General features: G+C 37.9%; 1 protein-coding gene across 1 annotated transcript in view; it reads right to left on the bottom strand.

Annotated features, from left to right (window-relative positions):
- The window catches only part of Vps13b (vacuolar protein sorting 13 homolog B), a 467,803-nt gene that overhangs the window by 229,335 nt on the left and 215,288 nt on the right, over positions 1–23,180 (bottom strand). Inside the window, 7 exon segments of the mRNA XM_038343548.2 lie at positions 7,623–7,734; positions 12,683–12,815; positions 12,817–13,092; positions 16,439–16,505; positions 17,999–18,041; positions 18,044–18,112; positions 18,622–18,799. Coding sequence (XP_038199476.1) covers positions 7,623–7,734; positions 12,683–12,815; positions 12,817–13,092; positions 16,439–16,505; positions 17,999–18,041; positions 18,044–18,112; positions 18,622–18,799 — 878 coding nt within the window.

The following is a 23,180-nucleotide window of genomic DNA, read 5'->3' as shown; positions in this document are numbered from 1 at the left end:
ATAGGTACCCAGGAGACAGCCAGAGCACCGAGGACAGCCCCTGCTCCCACTGCCAGGCAGACCACAATCAGACCAAACTACACTGCTGTCACTTATATGCAGAGAGCCTACATTGATCCCATGTAGGCTCACTGGCTGCTGGTTCAGACTCTGAATTCCCCACAAGCCAGGCTAGTCGTTTCTGTGGGTTTTCCTGTGAGGTCCCTGAAGCTTCTGGCTTCTACAATCCCTCCTCCCTCTCCTAAACAGGACTACCAGTTTGGCCCAATGTTTGGCCATGGGTTTCTGAATCTGCCTCTTCAGTCATTTGATGAAGACTCTCCAATGCCAACCAGGCAGTCACCAATCCAATCACAGGTGTGGCCAGTTCAGGCTATGTAGCCACTGCTGCCAGGAATCTTAGCTGGGGCCGTCCTTGTTACCCCTCGCATCAGGCTTCCACCTGACCCCACAAGCCCCCTTCTAGTCATCTCTCAGCACTGCCCCCCTCCACCCAACCCCACACAAGTCCCCATTGCCCAACTCCCCAGTCTTCCCAGGAGATCTCTATTTCCCTTCCCAGGGAGATCCATGCTTCCCTCCTTCGGAAACTCCTTGTTACCTAGCCTCTCTGGGTCTGAGGATTATATAGCATGGTTACCCTTTAACTTTATATTTATATATATTAACTTTACAGTTAATATCCACTTAAGAGTGAGCACATACCATGTTTATCTTTTTGGGTCTGGGTTAACTCACTCAGGATGATTAAAACTATCTCTTATAAAATAAAAAATATTTTATATTTATGTATGTTAATATATATTAATATATATGTTAACATTTCTATCTGATTTTGAATCATTTCAAAGCTTGTAAAAGACACATAAAAACTGGATTGAATTTTCAGGAACTGAGAAATGCAAATATTAGGAATTTTTAAGAGTTTTCATCATAAATTAATCATAGATTTATAGCTTAAATTTATGAATGCAAAAGAAAATGGACTTAAACTGTCAATGTCTTCCCCACCTGGTAACAAGAATAGTTAGATGAAAACAAATACCTAGAGGAGTGAGATGTAAACGGGACACTTCAGATGGAAGCCTACAGACTGGAGTTCTGTTCCCTAAAACATAACCAATGGGCACAATGCCTAACCCACGAGCTGCCTATTTAGACAGAGGATGTGGTGTGCACCACATCTGTGAAGAGGGAACCACAGCTGCATAGAGAATTAGGCCGCCTGCACCAAGGGATGCTCACAACAGTTGTAACCTCGCTGCACAGGGCTGCTCAGTTGCAGCTACAGATGATGGCTGAAAGAGAATATGAAGTTTCAATAAAATGATCACAGAAAGTTTCAAAATGGAATAGGATTTGAGGAAAAGAGTGAAATTCTTAAGACTTTTAAAGATAATAATGATCAACAACCTGGACCCTGCAGGGGAGGTGTTGGTAGCTGTTGGCTACAGAGGACTGGCTGGGGTGAGCCTGCTGCTCCTGGCTCAGTTGAGAGCCACAGACCTATTTGCACAGGGCAATAACAACAGGATAAGGAGTCTAGTCAATAACAACAATGAAAGAGGAAATGAAGCTGGGCGGATGGGGCTGGAGACAGTAATGAAGAGTCAGAGGGATGAGTTGAAGATATGATTAATGTACATTATATAAACATCTGAAACTTCCAAAGAATAAAAAATATTTAGCGCATGCCTTTAATCCCAGCATTTGGGAGGCAGAGGCAGGCAGATCTCTGTGAGTTTGAGGCCAGCCTGGTCTACAAGAGCTAGTTCCAGGACAGGCTCAAAAGCTACAGAGAAACCCTGTCTCGAAAAACCAAAACCAAAACAACAAACAAACAAAAAATAGAGCAAATAAGCTAAAACTCCACAACCCCTTTAATGTAAACTAACTCATAGCAAAAACTCTGCTGTGGAATATTCCTTTACACTGTGAAGATGTGTCAGTGTGACTGGCTTGATAAAGAGCTGAAGGAACGGTCAACAGCATGGCAGGAGGTGTAGCAGGGGCTTCTGGACAGAGAGCTCTGGGAAGAGGAAAGGAGGGGTCGTGAGCTGGACCCAGGAGAGCAAGATATGCAGGAGGAGAGGTGAAAGCTGTGAGTCACGTGGCAACACATAGATGAAGAGAAATGGGTTAATTTAAGTCATAAGAGTTAGTGGGATAAGCCTAAGCTATAGGCTGAGCTTTTATAATTAGTAATGTGTCTTTTTTTTTTAAATAAAAATCCATCTATGAGCACCTGAAGAACTGAAATAGAAAAAAACTGTATTTCAAGAAAGTTGGAAATATACTCCAGTTTCAGAATAGAACACAGTCAACAACAGTGGGGATCATTAACCTGAGCATGGTCCAAGGCAGCGAGGAATCAGGACTGAGGTCAGATCAGGGAGGGAGACGGAAGCTGAGTTCCATGAGAGCCTAAACTCCTATAACAAGGGAACTCCTGATTCAGTTGGCAACAAGACACAATAGAGTAACTTCAACTACCAAGTGATAAAGCAAATTCCACGGACAGATCTACTAGATCTGTCCCTGAAGGAGACAACTGATGTTTGCTTTTACACTTTATTATGTAAATGCTTTTACACTTTATTATGTAAATGATACTTTCACGTCTAAGAAGTGTAGTAAAGATGTCTAAAGAACAGTTACATTAAGAGAGTTGTAAAAATGAATATCTAGCTGGTTCAAAACAAAAATCAGTATTAAAATAATCTTTAATCCTATGCTGTATAAAATATTAGTTTTAAAAAGGCATTTTTTTCTCTGAAGAGGATGATTTAATGAGTTAACACAAATCCATCTTGATAAACACTTTGAAGAGGACACACTAAAGACAACAGAGACACTCCAGAAGAAAGTGGGCTAAACCAGAGCTGACCTCAGGATGAATAGGGAACATAGCATGAAGAAGTGCTGGTATTTGCATAAGTACGGGTAAGAAGAAGAACTCCATTTCAGAGTGCACATACTTAGGTATTACTTCATTTAAAAACTAACATTGGGGTAGGGAGATGAGCTTGCCATGCAGGCAGAACTAGAGTTAAGGTGGAAGCCAGGTGTGACAGCTGTTGTAATTAGAAAGAAAAAGAAGAAAAAGAGGCACATGAGAGGAAGACTCCATGCAGCAGAGCTCAGGTAGAGAGTTTTTTGTTTTGTTTTAGGGGAAAATGAATGGGAAAAGGAGGAGACGGGTCTCTGGGAACAGGAGCAGCAGAAAAGAGGTAGAGAGAGGTAGAGAGAGGTAGAGAGAGAGAGAGAGAGAGAGAGAGAGAGAGAGAGAGAGAGAGAGAGAGGCAGAGAAGCAGAAGGAGAGAAAGAGAAAGTAAGAGATGGGAGGTGGGCAAGTCCACCTTTTGAAAGGGAACGCAGCAATGTGCACAGAAGGCGCGCGCTCTTAGTAGCTGCAGCTTAGCACGGATTCTGTCAGGACCCCAGCATCAGGTCAGTATGCCTGGGTACTAACAACAGCACCGCCTATAACCTCAGCACTGAGGATGCGGAGACTGCTGGCCAGCGCGTCTAGTTCAATAGCAAGTTAAAAGTTCAGTGAGGAAGCCGGGCGGTGGTTGCGCACGCCTTTAATCCCAGCACTCGGGAGGCAGAGGCAGGAGGATCTCTGTGAGTTCAAGACCAGCCTGGTCTACAAGAGCTAGTTCCAGGACAGGCTCCAAAGCTACAGAGAAACCCTGTCTCGAAAAACCAAACAAAACAAAAAAAAAAGTTCAGTGAGGAACCATGTGTCAAAACAAAAATTCAGATCAATTAAGGAAGGCAATGGTGTTATTTGGTGGTCTTTTACTCAGTGACTTAATTTTGACTTGTCTCCTGATAAGAGGTCACATTTCCTCATTTCCTTGATATTTTATAATTGTTATTATATAAAAAAACATACATAAACACACTAAAGTCAAGACTGCCCCCACACACCTGAGAGGCACACCTTTTCTTGCCATTTAGACAGGAAATCTAACTGGAACTAGCCTTTGGTTGACTGTCTCCAAGACAAGTCTTTCACCTGTACTCACAAAGATCTCACTCTAGGAGAGTGCTCTTCGGTGGAAATAAAACCAAACACAAAGATAGGCCTTTGCATCAACCAAAATTCATATGCGGTCATATTGAAAACGGTTTCTGTAAAGTGGAATATAGTTGTAATAATACATGTGCCAATATGCCTAACAAACTGCCATAGCAACACACAATTGATACAAAGAATAGTAATGACTTTTACTTGTTAAACTTTTTCTCCTATTGGCATTCATGTTTTTTGATTCTTGCTAAAGTTCTGTTTTAAAGGGTCATTAGAAATGAAAAAGATGGAATTATCAGAAAAGAATGTTAAACACCTCTTATATATCCCTTGTGTCTGTGAAGTAAATAGAATTATAAACATAAAGAAGAAAAAAATACTTTTCTCAATAAAATCCAATAGTGTTTCCTGTAAAAATAAAAGCCCCAGCGTTGGCTCACTATATCTGGAAGGCAGAATAGTCATGCTTGCTTGTAACCAATGTATGGGCTGAAATACCTCTAGTGTGGCTTTGTCTTTTAAGAAACATGCAAATCAGTTTCTTCTAGCTGGCCGTTCTGCTTTGAAAAGGTCCCATAGAGTGTAGCACACATGTCCGGGTTTCCTCAGATGCCAAATTATCTCTAGAGTAATGTGCTCTGACCTTGTAGGGTAACTCACCTCCCCACTGCCACACAGAGGTCAAGCCATGCTACAGTGTTTATAATTACTCCACTTCTTCCTGCGGCAGAATAATGGCCAGTCCCATGTAATACTACATTTAGTTTTTCATTCACCATTATGATGGGCCTTTAGTTTTTGATTAAAACTATTATGAGGGGCTGGAGAGATGGCTCAGAGGCTAAGAGCACTGGCTGCTCTTCTGGAGGTCCTGAGTTCAATTACCAGCAACCACATGGTGGCTCACAACCATCTGTACTGAGATCTGGCGCCCTCCTCTGGCGTGCGGGCATACATCGAGGCAGAATGTTGTATGCTAAATAAATAAATCTTTAAAAAAAATGAAACTATTATGAAGAATCTTACTATAAACTTCTGTTTGGTCACGTAGGTATACAGATTTGTTGCACCATATAATAACTATCTTTAATCTGATAAACTGACTGATAATTTGAAAGCCATTTTATATTCCCACATGAAACATAAAGGCATTCTTGTGGTATTACAAAGACATGTGAGTATGTTTGTGTGTGTGCATGCATATGTATGTATGTATGTATGTATGTATGTATGTATGTTTATGCCCGGTCTCTGGAGGAGTATGAGTGCATCTGAAAGCTGATGAGGTGAACAGGGCTGTGTCCTCTGAAAGATAAAGGCAAAATTATGGCAGGAATTTTTATTTAGTCACTAGGGGAGGGTGAGCTAAAGGCTGCATCGACCAAAATTGTAAACAATCTTATTTATGTAATAATTATTCCATAAATATTTTCATCATACCATATCACGAGACATACTAATTCACTATTATTGTGAATCTTTGTGATCTGAAAGTTTCATATATTCTGGAATCATATAATACAAATCTTTTTGGCCTTGTCCACTGAGATTTATGGTTAACATATTCATAAAAATAAACAAAGCCCTAGGACACAGGGTCTTTTGTTTATGCCTGTATTTTTATTCTAAATGAGTCACACCTACTCTGATTACTTCATTGCATGGTAGTTTCGGTTCTCTGATACCAAGGACACAGCATCTCAATGAGATCCTAAAATGTTTCTGATGAACTTTTGGGTTAACCTCTGTTAGTTTAGTTACACAAAAGTGACTGGGAATGTGGGCATTGCAAAAGACCTGTTGTTTCTAGCACGCATGTGGGCTCCAGAATTCTAAGATGTTTCACACTCGGGCACATAGTACAAGTCGAGTCTATGCGGGACATCAAAGTTACTAGACATCCTTGGAATCCAATTCTTCCCGAGCCAGGAAAGCAGAAATAGGCAAAAGGAAAGGGAAAGGGAAAGAAAGGAGCCGAGGGATGCTGACATTAGAGGGAGCACTTAGAAGGAAAAGTAAGCAAAGAAACAAGCCCAGGAGGGACAAGAAGCAAACCTGCAGGAACTGGCTCACTGACTACAAACAGAGCTCCAAACAAGAAGCACACCACTCAACAAGGACTTGAAACTGGAAAGAAAGGGGCAAAGGAGAGGGCAGGAAGTCTCATTGCTTATTTCACTAATGCCATAAGGATCTTTAACACAGATTTTTTTTTCCAACAAAAGTAAAATAAGCCCTTAAATGAAGACCATGTATCCCTGAAGTACAGAAACTTCTAAATGTTAGAAAACGTAAAAGTCCTTTCTTCTATTCCCTTCCTCTCCTAGTACAGGGCTACAAACTGAAGCCTAAGACTCAGACTTACTGGCAAGCACTTTGCTTCTGAGCTATATCCCAACAGCCCTGAGAAATCTAAGGATAATTCATTATTAGACAAGCAACAGCTATTTTTAATAGTTCCCATTTTTAATTTTTAAAATCCCAAAGAAAATTGGTTAGAAAATTCTTAAAGGCCCACCGAGCTCTGATATCCTCAGATTTTTATATAAATTCAACTAAGTAAAAGCTAAGGAGATAAATACTACAAACTACAAAAAATAGTAATATAAGAAACAGATCAATATGTAAATCAAAGCAAATTAGAAAGACTTTATAAATCAAATCTATATCTATTTAAAGATGGTCTTTTTGAAACTCTGTTATGGGACTGTGGTGCACAGCTATGATCTCAGGACTTGGGAGACGGTGGTGCTGAAGCAGTAGGATCAAGATTTGGGGGTCAACTCTGACTCTGTAGGGAGACACTGTCATCTCCTAGTCAGTAAATGTGGTACTTAAACTGGAACCTTTTCAAAGCTGTGACTATTGGACAGCAGTAGGCATCTGAAGACTAAGGCTGTGACAGCGGAAGCCCAGAACAGCAGGCAGAGCGAGAAATCTACTTGTCCGTCTGCACTTCTGTGACTGCTCTCACTGGGCACTATCTGCAGTATGTCTACGTCTGGTAGCAGTGCCAACATCAGTAGGAGTTATGTACTATTTTTATCATGCTCACTGCATATGCTCAGCAGTGGAGCCATCCGAATATGCTTGGTGTGGTTTGCAAACACTTGGTGACAAAATCCAGAGCCTGGCATTTTCACAGAAAGTGTTTACTGTGAAATTTCCCCTTAGAAGTTTGCTTCTCTTTACAGCTTTGATGCACATGACACCCACAAGCCTACACGTCAAATAATGACTTATGCTTAAATGAAGAAAATGTTCCACTTGGATACAACAAGACCCCAGTAGGAGATGGTAGCTCTAAAAAGGACCTTATTTTCTTATGTGATTAGAGATTTGTTCAAATATGAAGGCTGCTACAATTTTCCGAGCTATGCTCCCTTCAGTTGATGGTGACATGGTGCTTACATTCTGCTCTCCACCAACATTCCAGGACACTTGGTTTGTATGAATGAATGTAGAACCCACAACTGAGGGAAATCAGAAAGGCCTGGTTTGAATATCAAACGCGAGTTTTATTGATCACTGTATTCTGCAGGACAAAATCATTGTAAGATTGAACGTTAGAAAATCAACTTACTGGTAAATGTCTTTCCTGAGGACAGACCTGCCAAGTGGGTTATCAGCCTGGGGAGCCATGGCAACAGAACCAACCTTCACAACCATGGTGTCTTCCTTCGCCGCCTGATTCACTGCAACAGAGGGAGAGACACGCATATGTGAGGTCTCTGGCACAAAATGAGAAATATTTGAGGAAATGGGATGCCAATGCCTACAGCAAGGCCGATAAATGAAAAAACAGACATCAAACTTACATTTAGAATGAAATTTTTGATGCTTTTTAAAGTCTAGTTCCTTCAAATACTATGTTATGGTTTCCTGTTTATCACAATCAAAAAACAATCAACTGAGTCTTGTTGTGGGGGCGCCGTCTTTAATCCCAGTACTTGGGAGGCAGATGCAGGCAGATCTCTATGAGTTCAAGGCCAGCCTGATCTACAAAAGCCAATTCCAGAAAAAGCCCCAAAGCTACAAAGAAACGCTGTCTCAAAAAATAAAAAAAAAAAACAAAAAACACTAACAACAACAAAATCCCCCAAAACAAAAAAATTCAACTGTACTTCAAAATATCAATGTTGTTACTGTGTATGTATATAATAACTAAAGTCATATGATGAGTTAATTCTATAATCATACTACTGTAGAGTTCTTTTTTTTTTTTTTTTTTTTTTTGGTTTTTCGAGACAGGGTTTTCCTGTAGTTTCTAGAACCTGTCCTGGAACTAGCTCTAGTAGACCAGGCTGGCCTCGAACTCAGAGATCCGCCTGCCTCTGCCTCCCGAGTGCCTGGATTAAAGGCGTGCGCCACCACCGCCCGGCTACTGTAGAGTTCTTGAAAGCAATTTTTAGTTCTGAAATTTTAACATTATAAACATACAACAGAATATCAATAAGCCAACACAAATACTCAAACATTTAAATTTACATGTAATAGTAAATAAATATATCACAATTATACACAGTGATATGGGATCACCTCTGTAAACTGTGAATATGTTTTATACCATTGGTTAATAAAGAAGCTGTTTGGGCCAATATCTTAGCAGAATAAAGAAGCCAGGCAGGAAATCTGAATGGAGATATACAGAGAGAGTAGGGAGAGTCAGAGACGCCCTGTAGCTATTGAAGGAGAAAGAGCCGAGAACAGAACCTTACCTGGTAAAGCAGCCTTTTGGTGATACACAGATCAATAAAAATGGATTAATTTAAAATGTAAGAGTTAGTTAATGAGAAGCCTGAGCTAACAGGCCAAACAGTGCTATAATTAATATAGTTTCTATGTGATTATTCAGGTCTGGGCAGCATAGAAACGAAAGAGCAGTCTCCTTCTACAACACAGCATAGAACTTTCAGCTACAAAACATCAGAAAACGTAAGAGAAATGGGATGGCTCCAGTGCCGAAGATGACTAAGGGCAAATGACTTAACATGAGAAAACATGGTAGCTTGTTGTCAGTCTGCACCTGAAAATGGGGTGAGGAAAAGGTTTCACTGCCGATGAAGCTGGAGAGACATCTGAGCTCTAAGTCCTCTCTTGGTATTGAACAGGAAATCATGTAACCTCGTGTTCTTATAAAGGTCATACTCATTTGTTTTGAGCTTACAGCTACTTCAGATTATTTGGGAGGGATTGGCCTTTTTAATGATCCTATTCATTAAATTAATGACTTCTAACAGGAAATCAAGTATGACAGCTGTTTATCTATTATGTAAACATTACTTACATAATATACAACTTTCTGCACTTTAAGTTAATACACTTAAAAACCAGTAAGGTCAGTGATATAGTTTAGTGGTAGCATACCTGCTTATCTTGTCTGAGGCATTATCAACACCACTGAGAAAGGTGGTGTGGAAACATGAAGAGAAAGCACTAGAAACAGAAGAAGGAAAGAAAGAAAAAGAAACCTGTTTTTTCTCAAGGAACCACTAGGATCTGCCACACACAGAATACAGAAGGGCTGGGAGCAAGGTCTCCAAAATGTCCTACAAAGGCAGAATCCTTATTTCCCAAACTGCTGCCCAAGGAATGTAAAAGCTAGGAGATTATTTCCAGCTGCTTCAGTAGTACACTTGGTAGGATCTGACTTTGATTAGTCCAAAAGAAGAAAGTTAGAATTGAGAAAAAAAAAAAAAGGCAGGATAAAGCTAGTGGCCAAATGTAGGAGGAAGATGGGAGAAAATGCTTCAGTGGCAGGGAGGGGGAGGAGGTGGGAAGAGAAAGGGAGGAAAGGAGATGAACTATCATAATAAATATTAACATGTGGACATCTCAGTAAACATAATCATTTAAAAAGTCCATTGTGAGAAGATCAAACAGAAATCGACGTCTCCTACAGCTGTGCTCTTCCCCAGTGACAGGAGGTCTGGCTTGATTATAGGTCCTCGTCCTGTGAGCAGTGTTTACATTCACAGATCTTGCATTATATGCCAAGCTTAATAGTTCCATGTGGCTAAGGCCTCTGATTAAGCAGAAGGCATCAATTAAATCAATAAATAGTAAGCATGGAGAATAGACTAGACCACAGAAGTCCAATTAGTGGACTTGCCAGCTGTCCATCCAGGCTGTAGATACTGCCCACCGTACGAAATCTCAGCTGCAGTAGAAGCAGTGAATGGGGTGCATATGGAAGAAAATTACATACAGAGCCAGATCCAAGAGGAGAACTCTGTTAGAGCCAAGTCCGTTGTCAATGGGTTACAGAGTAAAATAACATAGAACTTCTAACTGACAATATTCATGTTAGTAAACTGAATTAAAACAATTTTATTATAAAAAGAATTTAATTTTTCAAAAAATTCATTCATTTATGAGAAAAATAATGAAACTATGAATTTACATGAGGAAATAGCTTGAGTGATTTCTTCAGTTACTTTATAGATGGACAGACAAACCTACCTTTCTGGTTTATTTATTCGACATTTAATATTGGGCCACATAAGGTAAGGTTCTCTTTTAAAGCATTTTCAACAGGAGTATCAATGCCTTCCTTCTTTGCTTTAGCTGTTCACAGTGAGCCTCATCAGGAACCACTCACCCAGGAGATGCTCACTACTCCCAAACCAGCCTTCTCTGCTGGAATAAAAACCAACACAGGAGCTGGCCCTGCAGGTCAGAATCTCGATAACTGTCAAAGACGCAAACAGTACTCTGGACTTTCAAAATCACCTACCCGAATAAAACTCTAGAATGTTAAAGATATTTTGATCACCATCAGAGGTTATTAAAAGCTATATATTACCAAGGTTTACATCAGCAAAAACTGTAATCCAGAAAGAACATCCTTGTGGCAGTAAAAAAGCATATGTTTGTGTGTATGCTAGTTTGTACATGTGTTGTGGGATAATGCTCTTGTATCTTGAAAAGATATGTCACGTGTATTGGTTTAGTACAATGCTGATGGACCAGTAGCCAGGCAGGAAGTGTAGGTGGGGCAGTCAGACTAGGAGAATTCTGGGAAGAGAAAAGGCTCAGTCTACAGTCACCAGGCAAACACAGAGGAAGCAAGATGAGAACGCCTCACTGGATAAAAGGTACCAAGCTACATGGCTAACACAGAGAAGAATTATGGGTTAATTTAAGATGTAAGAGCTAGCTAGGAGTAAGATTGAACCACTGGACAGACAACCTTGTAATTAATACAGGTAAAAAATCTGTGCGATTATTTGGGTCTGGGTGGCTGGAAGACAAAAGTACAGCCTCTGTTTCTATGTGTGCACTTCTTTGTGCACAAGAATGTGTGCTTTAAGTGAAAAGGCTAAAAACAACTCGGAAATCATATTTTTCTTCAGTAAAAATAGGATTTTTATGAAATTATCAGCATAAGACTCTTCTCTTCAAACCCGATTTTCTAAAGTCAAATATAAAATAAATATGTTCGGGAGATTTTCTTTAAAGTTGTTCATAAGCTCAATAGAATAAAATACCTAAAGTTGAAAGCATACTGAACTGGTAACTGTGCAATATCACAGTTATAATGTCATAACCATTACAATGGTCACACAACAAAAGGCTTTAAATTAGTTACTGTTATGTTGGCAGTAAGGTTCACATACATGAATATAATGAGCACATGCATACCAAAGAGAAATGTAGTGTATGAAGTCATCTCAGACTGGTCTGTATGCACACAACCATCTCTAAATGCAGACTACACTAGGCCACTTTAATGGCAGAGTTTCTGCATTTAGTAGATCATACTCATTGAGTCTGCCGATCAGATATTCTCAATTTAACTACTTTTCTCAAGATACCATTCCAACATACTTCCTTTCAAAGCACTTTCTGAAATAATGAGTTCTGTCCTTTATTTTTGTTTTACTAGCCAGTCAATTAATTGTAATCACAACAATGATACTGCTGCTTCTACTAAGATTTCTTTAACTATGTTAAAATTGCTTTCAGTGTCGATCTTTCCAAAGAGATCTGCTGCAATATTCTCTGTCTCACAATGCTCTTCAAAGTGATCTAAGAAAGCACTTAAACTCTGAAAATATAAATTATAACACTGCCACTAAAATAAAGGTTAAAAAAAACATGAATAGTTTAAAATCAGTAGTAGTAGAGGAAGCAAGAATGAGAATCCCTCATTGACCAAAGGTACCAAGCCACGTGGCTAACACAGACAAGAATAATGGGTTAATGTAAGATGTAAAAATTTATTAATAAGAAGCCTGATATACTAGGCCAACCAGTTTACGATTAACGTAGACCTTTGTGGTGTTTATTTGGGATTAAACGGCTGTAGGACCCGGTGGGACAGAAAACCTCTGTCAACATTACTTTGTATTCTTAACAAAAATTTACAATCTTGAATACTAAATGAATACAGAATTAGAATTACAGACAGCAAATATTAAAGAGAAAAAAATAATCTTGGTTTTCTCATTCTACTAAATTAACAGAGTTAGATACTTAGTAACACCTGTGAAAAAGGAAGCCAAAATGTAAAATAAGACTTCTGTCCATATATTAATATGACTCTTATCCATATCTGACAGAGAAAATTATTTAAAGCACTCCACCCATCTATCTCCATACTCCAATCACATGGGGGAAAATGAAACCAGAAAACTATACCTTCGACAGCTGACTGTGTTTTTGCAGTTTGAGGAACAAAAATTCTGATCACACTTGTGTTGATATAAATCAAAGGCAAACTGCGGGACGTCAGCGTACTGGTCCTCAGAGGCTGGCCAGAGGACTTCCTTTTTCTCCTTCTGAGTCCTTGGTGGTTTAGTTTGAAATATGCTTGCAACAGCATTCAGTAAAGGGAAGCAAAGCACAATATCAAACGCTTGTGCAGAAACAAGAATTTCATGAAGAAAATGAGGTGAGCCATCTGGTAAACCTTCAGATAATTTATGAAAGCTTCTTCTCTCATTTCTCGAAGTTAGCTTGTGGCGGACATTTTTTGTTACGGCTTTTGTGTAGGTGAGAGAAAGAAAACCATGCTGCTGGTGAGCACCGTCTAGAGGCTTTCCTGTCATCTGTTCCAGAAAAGGCAAGCACAATACACATTTCATTTTTAAAAAGAAGACAGTACTTGTATGAGAGAGGGAAAAAAGACAAATATTTTGACGTTTTTGTATTGGTTATCCTACACTTCTTAATAAACATGGGAGTGGCCCATTCTATAGAGAGGTTAAAGCTGCATGGCTATATTAGACGGACAGACCGAGAGTTAGCAATTCCCTATGAAAACTATTTAGTGGTACATAAAATTCTAATTTACACATCAACTTATCATAAAATTAGACTGGAACAGTCTATCTCATTTCTAACACCTCTTCCTAATTCCAGTCAAGATTTCTGATTTTAGATACTAGGGCCCATGGAGTAATATTAATAAAAGAACTCAAATAGAGAAGTGAACAGAAGGAGCACAACAGAAAAACGGTAAGGTGGGTGTCTCCAAGGCTGTGACCCCATCACCCTAGAGTCCCTTTCTGTCTGCTGATGCCTAGAACCAAACGACAGATGAGAGGAATAACTACGCAATTCGATATTACTGCAGAGTTTTACTTTTTCCTATTGTTTGTTTGCTTGGTTTGTGGGTGAATTGTGTGTATATGAGTGTGTGTTGCTAGGGATTGAACCCTGAACCCAAGTCTTACACATGCTATGTAAGTACATCACTTGGAGCTCAATTGCAAGCTGCTAATTTTTTCTTTAAAATGGACTTTATATGAAGAAAGGTGAAAATCGACTTTGTATGCACTTTTCAAGTTAATTCCTTGACCACTGGAAAAAATGTAGAATGTGATCATTTTAGTGCTAAATATTGTTTTCCACTGAATAGTCTTTCTTCACACTACTTAGAGCCTTTCAAACTTCCTCTTTGTGTCTGATTTCCTTATTTTCTCTTTCTATGCTGCAATAAGCAGAAAGCACAGTAATGCAAGATAGAGTGCTACCGTGTCAATCCCTATGCTGCTGGCCAGTAGGCAGTAAACAGGTGGCAAGGGTCCTGTCGTCACCCCAGTGGAAGAGGCCACAGCTCTGAAGAGAAGGTTACACTAATTTAAATAATCTAGCCCATAATATGATTTTATTAAACCCTGGAAAGAGTATAAAAGGTGCCAGACAGTGGTGGTGGCATGCTTTTAAAACCCAGTACTCATGAGGCAGAGGCAAGTGGATCTCTATGAGTTTGAGGCCTAACTGGTCTACAGAACAAGTTCCACGACAATCAAAACCGAAACAGAATAACCTTGTTTTGAAAAACAAAACAAAAAAGGATTATAAAAGGCATTTCAATATATCAATGCTTTAAAAATCTTTGAAAAATGTTGAATATAAATGTTATTGAAAGACAGGCTATACAAGGGAAAAGGCTTTCCATATTTTCTTTAGACGGCTGTAACCCATGTTAAAGAGGGAGAACAGATACACAGCCCAAACTGAGGTACTATATTTCTTTTATACGGCAAAAAATCAGCATATTATACCATCTAAAATGAATTCTTACAGACAAAAAAATAACTAAGAAATCGTCATAGGAGTAATTCTGGTGGGGACTGAGCCGCCAGGGGACTTGCAATCTCTCACAGAATTCCAACCCTATTCCAGGGCAATTAATTCTTTAAAATGTAAAAAAGAAAAATATCAAAAATTTAAAAGAAATCACAATAAAATTTGTGGGTTCTCTGAGGCATGAGACTGAGAGGTGTTTCTTGGGGCCTCAGTGGTAACAAGTGAGCATAAAAGGGAAGGGAAGAAACCAAGCAGTGTATGCTGACACAAATCCACTCGCAGACTCTGCTTCTAGCACTACAGAAACGGCCGGAAATCAAATACAGAAGCATTTGCTATTGTGTAAATATACTAGTAAGCTGTACATGTAAGAGAAATCATATGGAGTATTTATAAGGATAATACTTATGCCTTTTGGGGCTTTATGTAAAGAACATAAAGTATTTTGCAGACACTGAGGAAAGAATGTTTGTAGTGACTTAATTGGGATAAACATCAGCTATACTTTAAAGTTTTATGAATTTTATTAAACTTTAGGAAGGTCACTTAAAATAATATGTCTAATAACAATATTTATATACATTGTACCATTAGAAAAATATATATTTGATACTTCTGAAAGTTATTAGGAGCAACCTAATTTCATTTTTACCCAGGAAACAACAGAAGTACAAAACTTGTCTGGATTCAAGATAGCAATAAAAAAATGTACTTCCAATTATCTATGAAGAAAATGACTACTGCATAACAGAAAAAAAGAAACAAAACCAAAAGCAGTCTGGAAAGAAGTAAAGAAGGAATGACAAATGCAGCATTGGTCAACTCTTGATCATTCAATAGAAGTTCAGCTAGTAAGCCATTTGACATAAACAACTTACTTTGATTTTCTTATAATGATGGCAATATTAATTTTTATTTACAAACTCAGAGTAGCAATAGTATGTACAGCGGACTTCCAGAGTATGGTACAAAGCCAATCTATGATATGAGAATACATTATAGTTTCACGTATGAAGTGAATTTGATTGTCAAGACTGAACATCAAGAGTTGACTGTATGGGCAGCTCAATTCCCTTCTTTGGCACTTGTTAGGGGAATTCTGAGTTATAGCTTTAAAATGATGTCTTACAGAAGTAAAGAAGGCAGAACAACTACGGAAAAGGGTCCTGCTTGCTGACGGGTCGAACCAACAAGGTGCGTCTGTTCAGCTGTCAGTACAGGAAAGGAAGACACCATCCACATTGCCCCAAAGACCAACATTCTTCCCCATGGCTTGAGGTGTGAGACAGGAGCAAAGAAGGAAAAAGACAAAAAAAAAAAAAAAAAAGAAAAGAAAAAAAAAATAAAAGCAATAAGCCAAAAAGAAAAAAAAGAAAAAAATTGAAAAGATTTTAATTCTGCTCAAGTTTGTACAGGTTCGGGTCTGAGCCTTTCCTAAATATAGTCTCTAGCTGTACTTTCTCCTGAAAAATCATTGCAAATGGAAGTAATTTTAAAAATTGCTTTCTATACACAATTATTACTTTACATTTTCTAGTAAGGGCAATGGAGGAAGAACTTACAAAAGTAATGATCTTAAAAAATTCAACATGGTATTCAGAAATATTAAATACAGTAATAAATGTGACATAATCCTACCTTTGCCTTTGATAAGATTATTGCTACAAAAGAATGTGGTTACAAAACATGAGCAGATTAAAAGAATAAGAAACTTTAAATTTTTAAAATAATTTTAGAAGAAAGTCTAATAGAATTATTCAAAGTTCTCATTCTGAAATTATTAGGCCTACTGAAAAGCAGAACAAATACAAACAATTTCAAATATACTCTCAAATATCAAAATTACTAAATGAATCTCACCACAGGTTTTTCTTTGCACTGTAGAAATACTCCTTCAAAATGTCCTGACTGCCAACCTTCCCCTGGCCTGGAAAACACAAGTTCACACTCATCTGTTCTCTGATGTTACACAACCAGATCAGCAGTGTTAAAGTAAACCGCGCTCCACGTCTGTACCAAAGCACAGACGGAATGATGCACCTAGCAGAGCCGTCGGCATGGGAGCATTTCTCTTAAATGAGAGATTGAACTGTTTTTTTTTTTTTAAATCCATTTGTCACTTCCAACAAAATAAGATAAAAAGATGTAAAATTCTTGTCTATTTTCTTAAGCCCTATATCCCTGGTGCTTAGCATAGAGCCCAGCATATAAAATATATTAATAGACATAAAATAATGAATAACATATTCATAATGTAAAATTTACACAGAACAGTAAAATTAAGAATAAACTATAGTGCATTATATTTGCATAAGAAACTCTTTCAGTTCTTGCACTGATATATTACATGAAAAATCATTTGATTTTAAATACAAACCGCCACTGGAAAGAAATTAAAGAAATAAAAATCAAATGCCAATGAACAATTCATTCTTAATATGATAAAAGTAACTACTACTTGATTAGTAAGTCAGTAGTATGACAAGCTCTATTACACAGCAATTAAAATTTTTACATTTCATAATGACCATGGGCTTGCACAAAACGATGCAGCTTGGCATAGAGACTAGACGAACATAGAAGTAGTACTAGAAATACATTTGCAGAATTGTTTTAGAGGGAATGTAGCAGATCATTGCATGCACAGAAACACACTGGGCATTTACCAGCTACATGAGCAGCTCTTGAGCTGATCAATGTCACAAATCCATAGAAAATAGATTTTAAGACTATTCAAAAGAGAAACTACTTTGAAATTGAAAATACAATACTATTTAAAGTATTTTTAATAAAAAAAAAACCTTTGGATTTTATAGTAATATTGTGCTATGTTTCAAATTAAAGATAAAACACTGAAAAACTATATTATAAGCCAAACAAGAGAATGGTTTTGTCCTTTTATTTAGGGAACATTAATTGTTAGATCGTTTTAGAATGTTGAAAAGCATCTTTATCTTCACTGGTTTATGTATTACTATAAACAAATCATAACCTTCATAGAATCTTAACTTCTGACACAGAGGGACTACATAGGGAATAATGTGGTTTCAGAGTAATGGCATTTGTATGATTTACAATAAGGGATAAGTCCCCTACCTGTTAAGGGGCATGAGCAGGTGTTCTGCCTCAGTGTAGACTACAGAGCAAGGAATAACCACACTTGTCAGTTGTGTTCTAGGCATCTTAGCAAATCTATAACACATGGCATACACTCAAGAGCTGATTTGTAAAAGCACTAGTGTGAATATTTGTGAAAAGCTATATGCCATGTTATAAAGTTTTATTGGATAAGAATAAAAGAATACTAAGAAAACAACTTCATCTGTTAAGCATTCTCTTTGAGAGTGTTAACAAAACATCCTTATGGTGAATGCGCTCACAGAAAATACAGCTTTTCCTATATGTAGTCCTTGTATTTACCTGCTTTGATAGTGGTCAATACTGAAGCTCTCTATCTTACATTCACTTTGGTGTACACATCCTGCACATCGATGGACGCACTGAGATCTTCCAGTTCACTGACCATACAAACCTCTGCAGAGAAACAAGTGCCATTATCACGTCTCTCATAATCATATCCAAATGTGAACTATTTTATACTTCACACTAGCTAACACATCCTGACCAAATAAAGGGTGTTAAGATTATACAAACTTTTACACTTTACAACATTAGTGTCGAAGGGCCTTGATATTAAGAAGAAGGCTCACGTTAAGAGCAACCATAGTTATTATTTGAATAGATGAATCCTGTTATTAGCCAATGATCTCTGAATACTGTTAATTCAATGCAGTTATGGTCAGAGGGTAAGCCTCTCATATCTTCTGGGGTAAATTTTAATTACCAACAAGCAAAATTAGATTTTACAAAGTCAAAGAACACGTACACTTAAACTTTATACAAGCAACGAGAGTCAATGCTAAGCAACATGCTTAAAACTTTATAAGTGGTAATTACATCATAAACGACAGCAAGGAAAAGTAACATGGTATTTCTTCTAAAAGCAGTAATTTTTTTATCTTTACAGTAGGGAGGAAAAGCACTCCTTACTGTGCCTTTGTTCTCCAGGTCTGGAGCAAAGAGTTTTATCGTGACTTTTGGCAGCATCCCACTGCATCCAGAGGCTGACGCGCCACTGGACCCACCGATGGTACTGGTTGTCTGTTCCAAGGTTACAGAGTCTGAGAAAGGGGACTCTTCACCAGCTTGCACAGAATCTCCCTGTGGTGAGGACGAGCAAGAAACCAGCATTGTTTATGCTCACGAAAAATAGGTAAAATAAAATTAAAATTCAAAATTGTTATCTTTAACTTTTCAAATTAAATATTCTAACCATGCTAATGATACCACTGACACATAAACCTAGTTTACTGACATAATATAGGTTCATGACATTCAGTTTCTCCACAGGTATTTATATAAGGATTGGAGCAATGGTTACCTCCTACCTAGAGCAAGGATTGCCAAGGAGCCCAGAGCCAAAGCCAGCATTTCATAAGATCACGGTCAAAGCCATAATCCACTGCCTATTCCTGAGTTAGAATGGAGATGATTAGCTGCTACAGGGAAGCCAAGACCCACACAGCGTAAGGTATTTATCCTGTATCTCTGTACAGGAGAAATGTGTGCTCTTGATATAGAGTATTTATGAATGAATTTAGAAAAAAAATGTAACAACATGTTTGCAGAGTTTAACAATCATGAAAATATTTTCTAACTTATTTTGATAGGACTAGGTAGATTTCATAAAATGCTCTTTATGACTGGCACCATGAATAATAAGTATGAACTTATTATACTATATACTGAACTCTACGTATGTATAAGATCCTAAATCCCATGATATCAAACTTTTCTGTGAAAGGTTTGGTGGTTTTGTTTGTTTGTCTGGGGTGTCTTCTTGTTTTCAAAAATGTTGAGTAGCCTAGAAGAAAGTAAGTCCGTTTTATCTGAATGTAAACGGGAGCTGCATAGCTTCAGTCTCGGAGCCAGGAAAGATTCCATTGCTGGGCACAGAAAACCTGGGTGGAAATGCAATCAATATAGGATGTTTATGTGTTAAGAGAGGCATTGGTACACACATATATATCTATATCTACTTAATTAGGTTGAGTCTAGTAAAGCAGTATAACATGTTAGGATAAGGACTTTAGAATCACTCATGTGATTTTATAACAATTGCATCTTTCCAGAGTCCATTACCTCCTTTGTAAATTAGTTTTTACGATGATATTTATTGCGCAGATCTAGAATAAATAAGACCCATGAACATAAAGGAAGGGTACACATAGTAAAGATTTCATAAGTTAAGGTTAATTATTAACCCCAAGGTACAACAATACTAAAAAAACTCTACTTGCATATTCTGGTAGAATTTAGTATCTGTTCCCCTTTCTGATTGTGTCAATTTATCTAATTGATACACACTTTCAATTTATATATTCATAATCTCTCATGGTTCCCTGTTGATTTGAATGGTCTCAAACAAATGTCTATTTTCTAGGTTATGTAAGCGTGCACGATCAAATGCTGCTAGAATTCTGAGAAGCCATGCAGTGGCGGTAGTGTGCTGTTTCTACTGGAGTTGGGCAGAGCTGAAGCCACCATCGTAGATCAACCTGACCCAAAGAGGGTGATAACGTAAACGCCACACAAAGGGAGGCAAGAAACCTTTCCTGTGAGCCCCTGTGCCTCAGCTAAGACTTTCCATCAAGGACAGTGGTGCGCTCACATGGGAGGTATGGCCAAGCACCGTGAAGAGCCGGTGTGACAGGAATTATTAGTCAGCTCCTTGTCCCAAATATAACCAAATGTTGTTTGCAGATTTTTCATATTTCTCTAAAATGAGCAGACACTAAATCTACCATAGTTGAAATTTCTAGAACTTAAGAAGCTACAGAAACTTATTTTTAGTTAGTTGTCTAGCACAACATCTAAAAAGCACAAACCATTTCCAAAACAGGACTCTTTTTACAAAATCAAATGAATAAAGATGGCATGATATGGCTATTACACCTTCTTAACAGAGAGCTTCTAAAACAGAAACATTCCTAACTAAATCTTCCAACTAGCAACATACCCCATGGGAGGAGAGGAGACAAGAAATATCCAACTTTGATCAGTACTGAGCAGCCTGCTAAGAACGCTGAGCTGTGACTTCAGCTTAGTAAGCACGCTCGAGAAAAAGCTTTATGTTACCCCATCGTGCAGTTTCAATTTTCTTTTTGGATTTACAGCACTTGCTGCGATACTGTTCGACGTGCTGCTGCATTCCTTTCCCTCTCTGGTTTGCACATCAATAGTGAAAACTGTACCCAAAATGGCAGTGTTGAACTATTTTCCCATTCCTTGTTAGTCTAATTCTAAAATAAAAGTTCATGGCAAATTAACCCAAATGCTGAGTTTATTTTTCTAGGTAAATTTGTATTGGTTCATCTGGAAGAACAAACACTTCACCCTGTATCATGCATGGGCCTCTTCAGAGCTCAAGGAAGACCACAGTTGGCCACACTGCTCCCCCTCCTTATCAAAATAACCCCAGCATTCCTGTTCAATCACACAACCTCCCAAAGGGCTGAACACTTCTGCTGTTTGCTCTGAAGTCAGCGGTAACAAGCGGCCTGCTGAGTCTTCTGCACCTTTGCTCTCACTGCTCCAGCAAACTGCCTTTAAGCACAGAACTGAAGTCTGACACGTACTGCCCCAGTTTACCACAACACAGATGCAATCCAGGAAGCGAAGCTGTATTTGTGGTGCTTGCACCAACATATCAGTGTATCACCTAGCAAAATTTAAACCATCTGGGATCATACAAAAACTTATACTTAATACAAACAATTGTTAGAACGTATATATCAGCACAATTAATTTCTAGCAAATTCCATATTCAAGGCATTTAAGAACAATAGTTTTGACCTATACAAACAAGCAAATAAGAGAGCAACATACAGAACTTATAAATAAAAAGATCAATGATTCCTTTGAATACAGCTTTGAATTAGAAATTAATAAAACTCAAAACTAAAATTTCAAAGTGGATACCAATGATATAATAAATAGACATAAATTTAAAACAACGTAAGGAAGCCTCAGATAACTATGTGAAATTGTACTGGAACATCTGAATATTTTTAAATCTATAGATAATAAGTGAAACACCAGAGATCTTTTCTGATATGATTATTTTAGAATAGGGAAGGCATTAAACAGAAAACATTTTATTTCATGATATTTAAAGGGTAAGAAGATAAACTAAATGCCATGATTTGCATATTTTGAATAAAAGTTTCGCACTGAATTTGAGGATAAACTAAGGAATAAAGTGAAACTAATTTTAGGAAAATAATTATTAGTCTTAGAACAGCAGCATAATAAAAAAAAAGCTCATACCAAATTTATCAAAAAAAGCTATTTGAACAAGTTGAAGTGACCAGTGATTAAGTTAAAGTCACTTAATGATTGAAAATCTGACAATAGTTTTGCTTTAACAGTTGATTACATTTTTAATTAACTGATGTCCATCAAGCAACTATGAACGTTAAGAAGCTATTTTTAAAGCAATAAACCAATTTAATTCCTTGATTAATAAACGATCCTATTTAAATTTTGGGTGAAACTAGCTTCTACACATTGGTAGGTCAACACATCAGTGTCTATTTTATGGAGAACTGGTGTTTTACCGCAAGACTACTTGGCATTTTAGATTCTTTTCTTGCTTTACTGTCAGGGTTTTGAGACAGTGTTGCTCCGTGAAGCTGACTGGAAATCACCATGAAGCCCCAACTGGCCTGAAACTCTCTATCCCTCCACCTCAGCCAGCAGAGTAACAGATCACAGAGTGACAGTTACACTGTTAGAAGCATCTTTGGTTATCAAACTTTGGCTCACCTTTTAATGGCATGCCTTTGGTAAGTAGCCCACTAAATTTCCCAGCTCAGCTTGCAATACATGTACACATATATTCATGGTCTACCTGAAATACTATACATTCTTCTAAGACCAAATGACTATGACTTAAATACTGTGGCTATTTTTAAAGTAAGTACCCAATATAAAAAAATGAACAAAACAGCAAAATAAAAAACAAAACAGTATCTATGTCAGTCTAAGCCCAAACTGTTACTACATCTGAGTTATCAAGCACACACCTGACATGCACGTATGATAAAGGGCTTGGTTTCACACTGCTCGCTCTTTCACGAAGCAATCCGCTGTGCAGTCAGTGAGTGTAAGGCTCGCAAACCACTGCTTTATTAGCCTCTGGAAACTTCTTTAAGTACCAAAGAGTCTCTTGTGGTATAGGGCCTTAACCACTGTAAGGAAACTTCAGGAACCTCCTCTGGTGAAGAACAATCAGTGCGATTTTTTTTATTCCCCCAAGGAAACATTCTGCTATGCATAAGAGAAGGTTAAAAAAAAGACTGAGGAAATTATAATATCAGATCCAGCTGGATGTGGTGGTGCGTGACTTTAATCACAGCACTTGGGGGGCAGAGGCAGGCAGACCTCTATGTTCCAGGTCAGCCTGGTCTACACAGTAAATTTGAAGGCAGCTAGTGCTACATAATGATAGCTGACAAAAAAAAAAAAAAGATTTGATAAA

The sequence above is a fragment of the Arvicola amphibius genome, chromosome 9 (genome assembly GCF_903992535.2).
Source record: "Arvicola amphibius chromosome 9, mArvAmp1.2, whole genome shotgun sequence".
NCBI classification, from domain to species: domain Eukaryota; kingdom Metazoa; phylum Chordata; class Mammalia; order Rodentia; family Cricetidae; genus Arvicola; species Arvicola amphibius.
The sequence above is the reverse complement of the archived record's forward strand: the minus strand, read 5'-3'. Positions and strand labels throughout refer to the sequence as shown.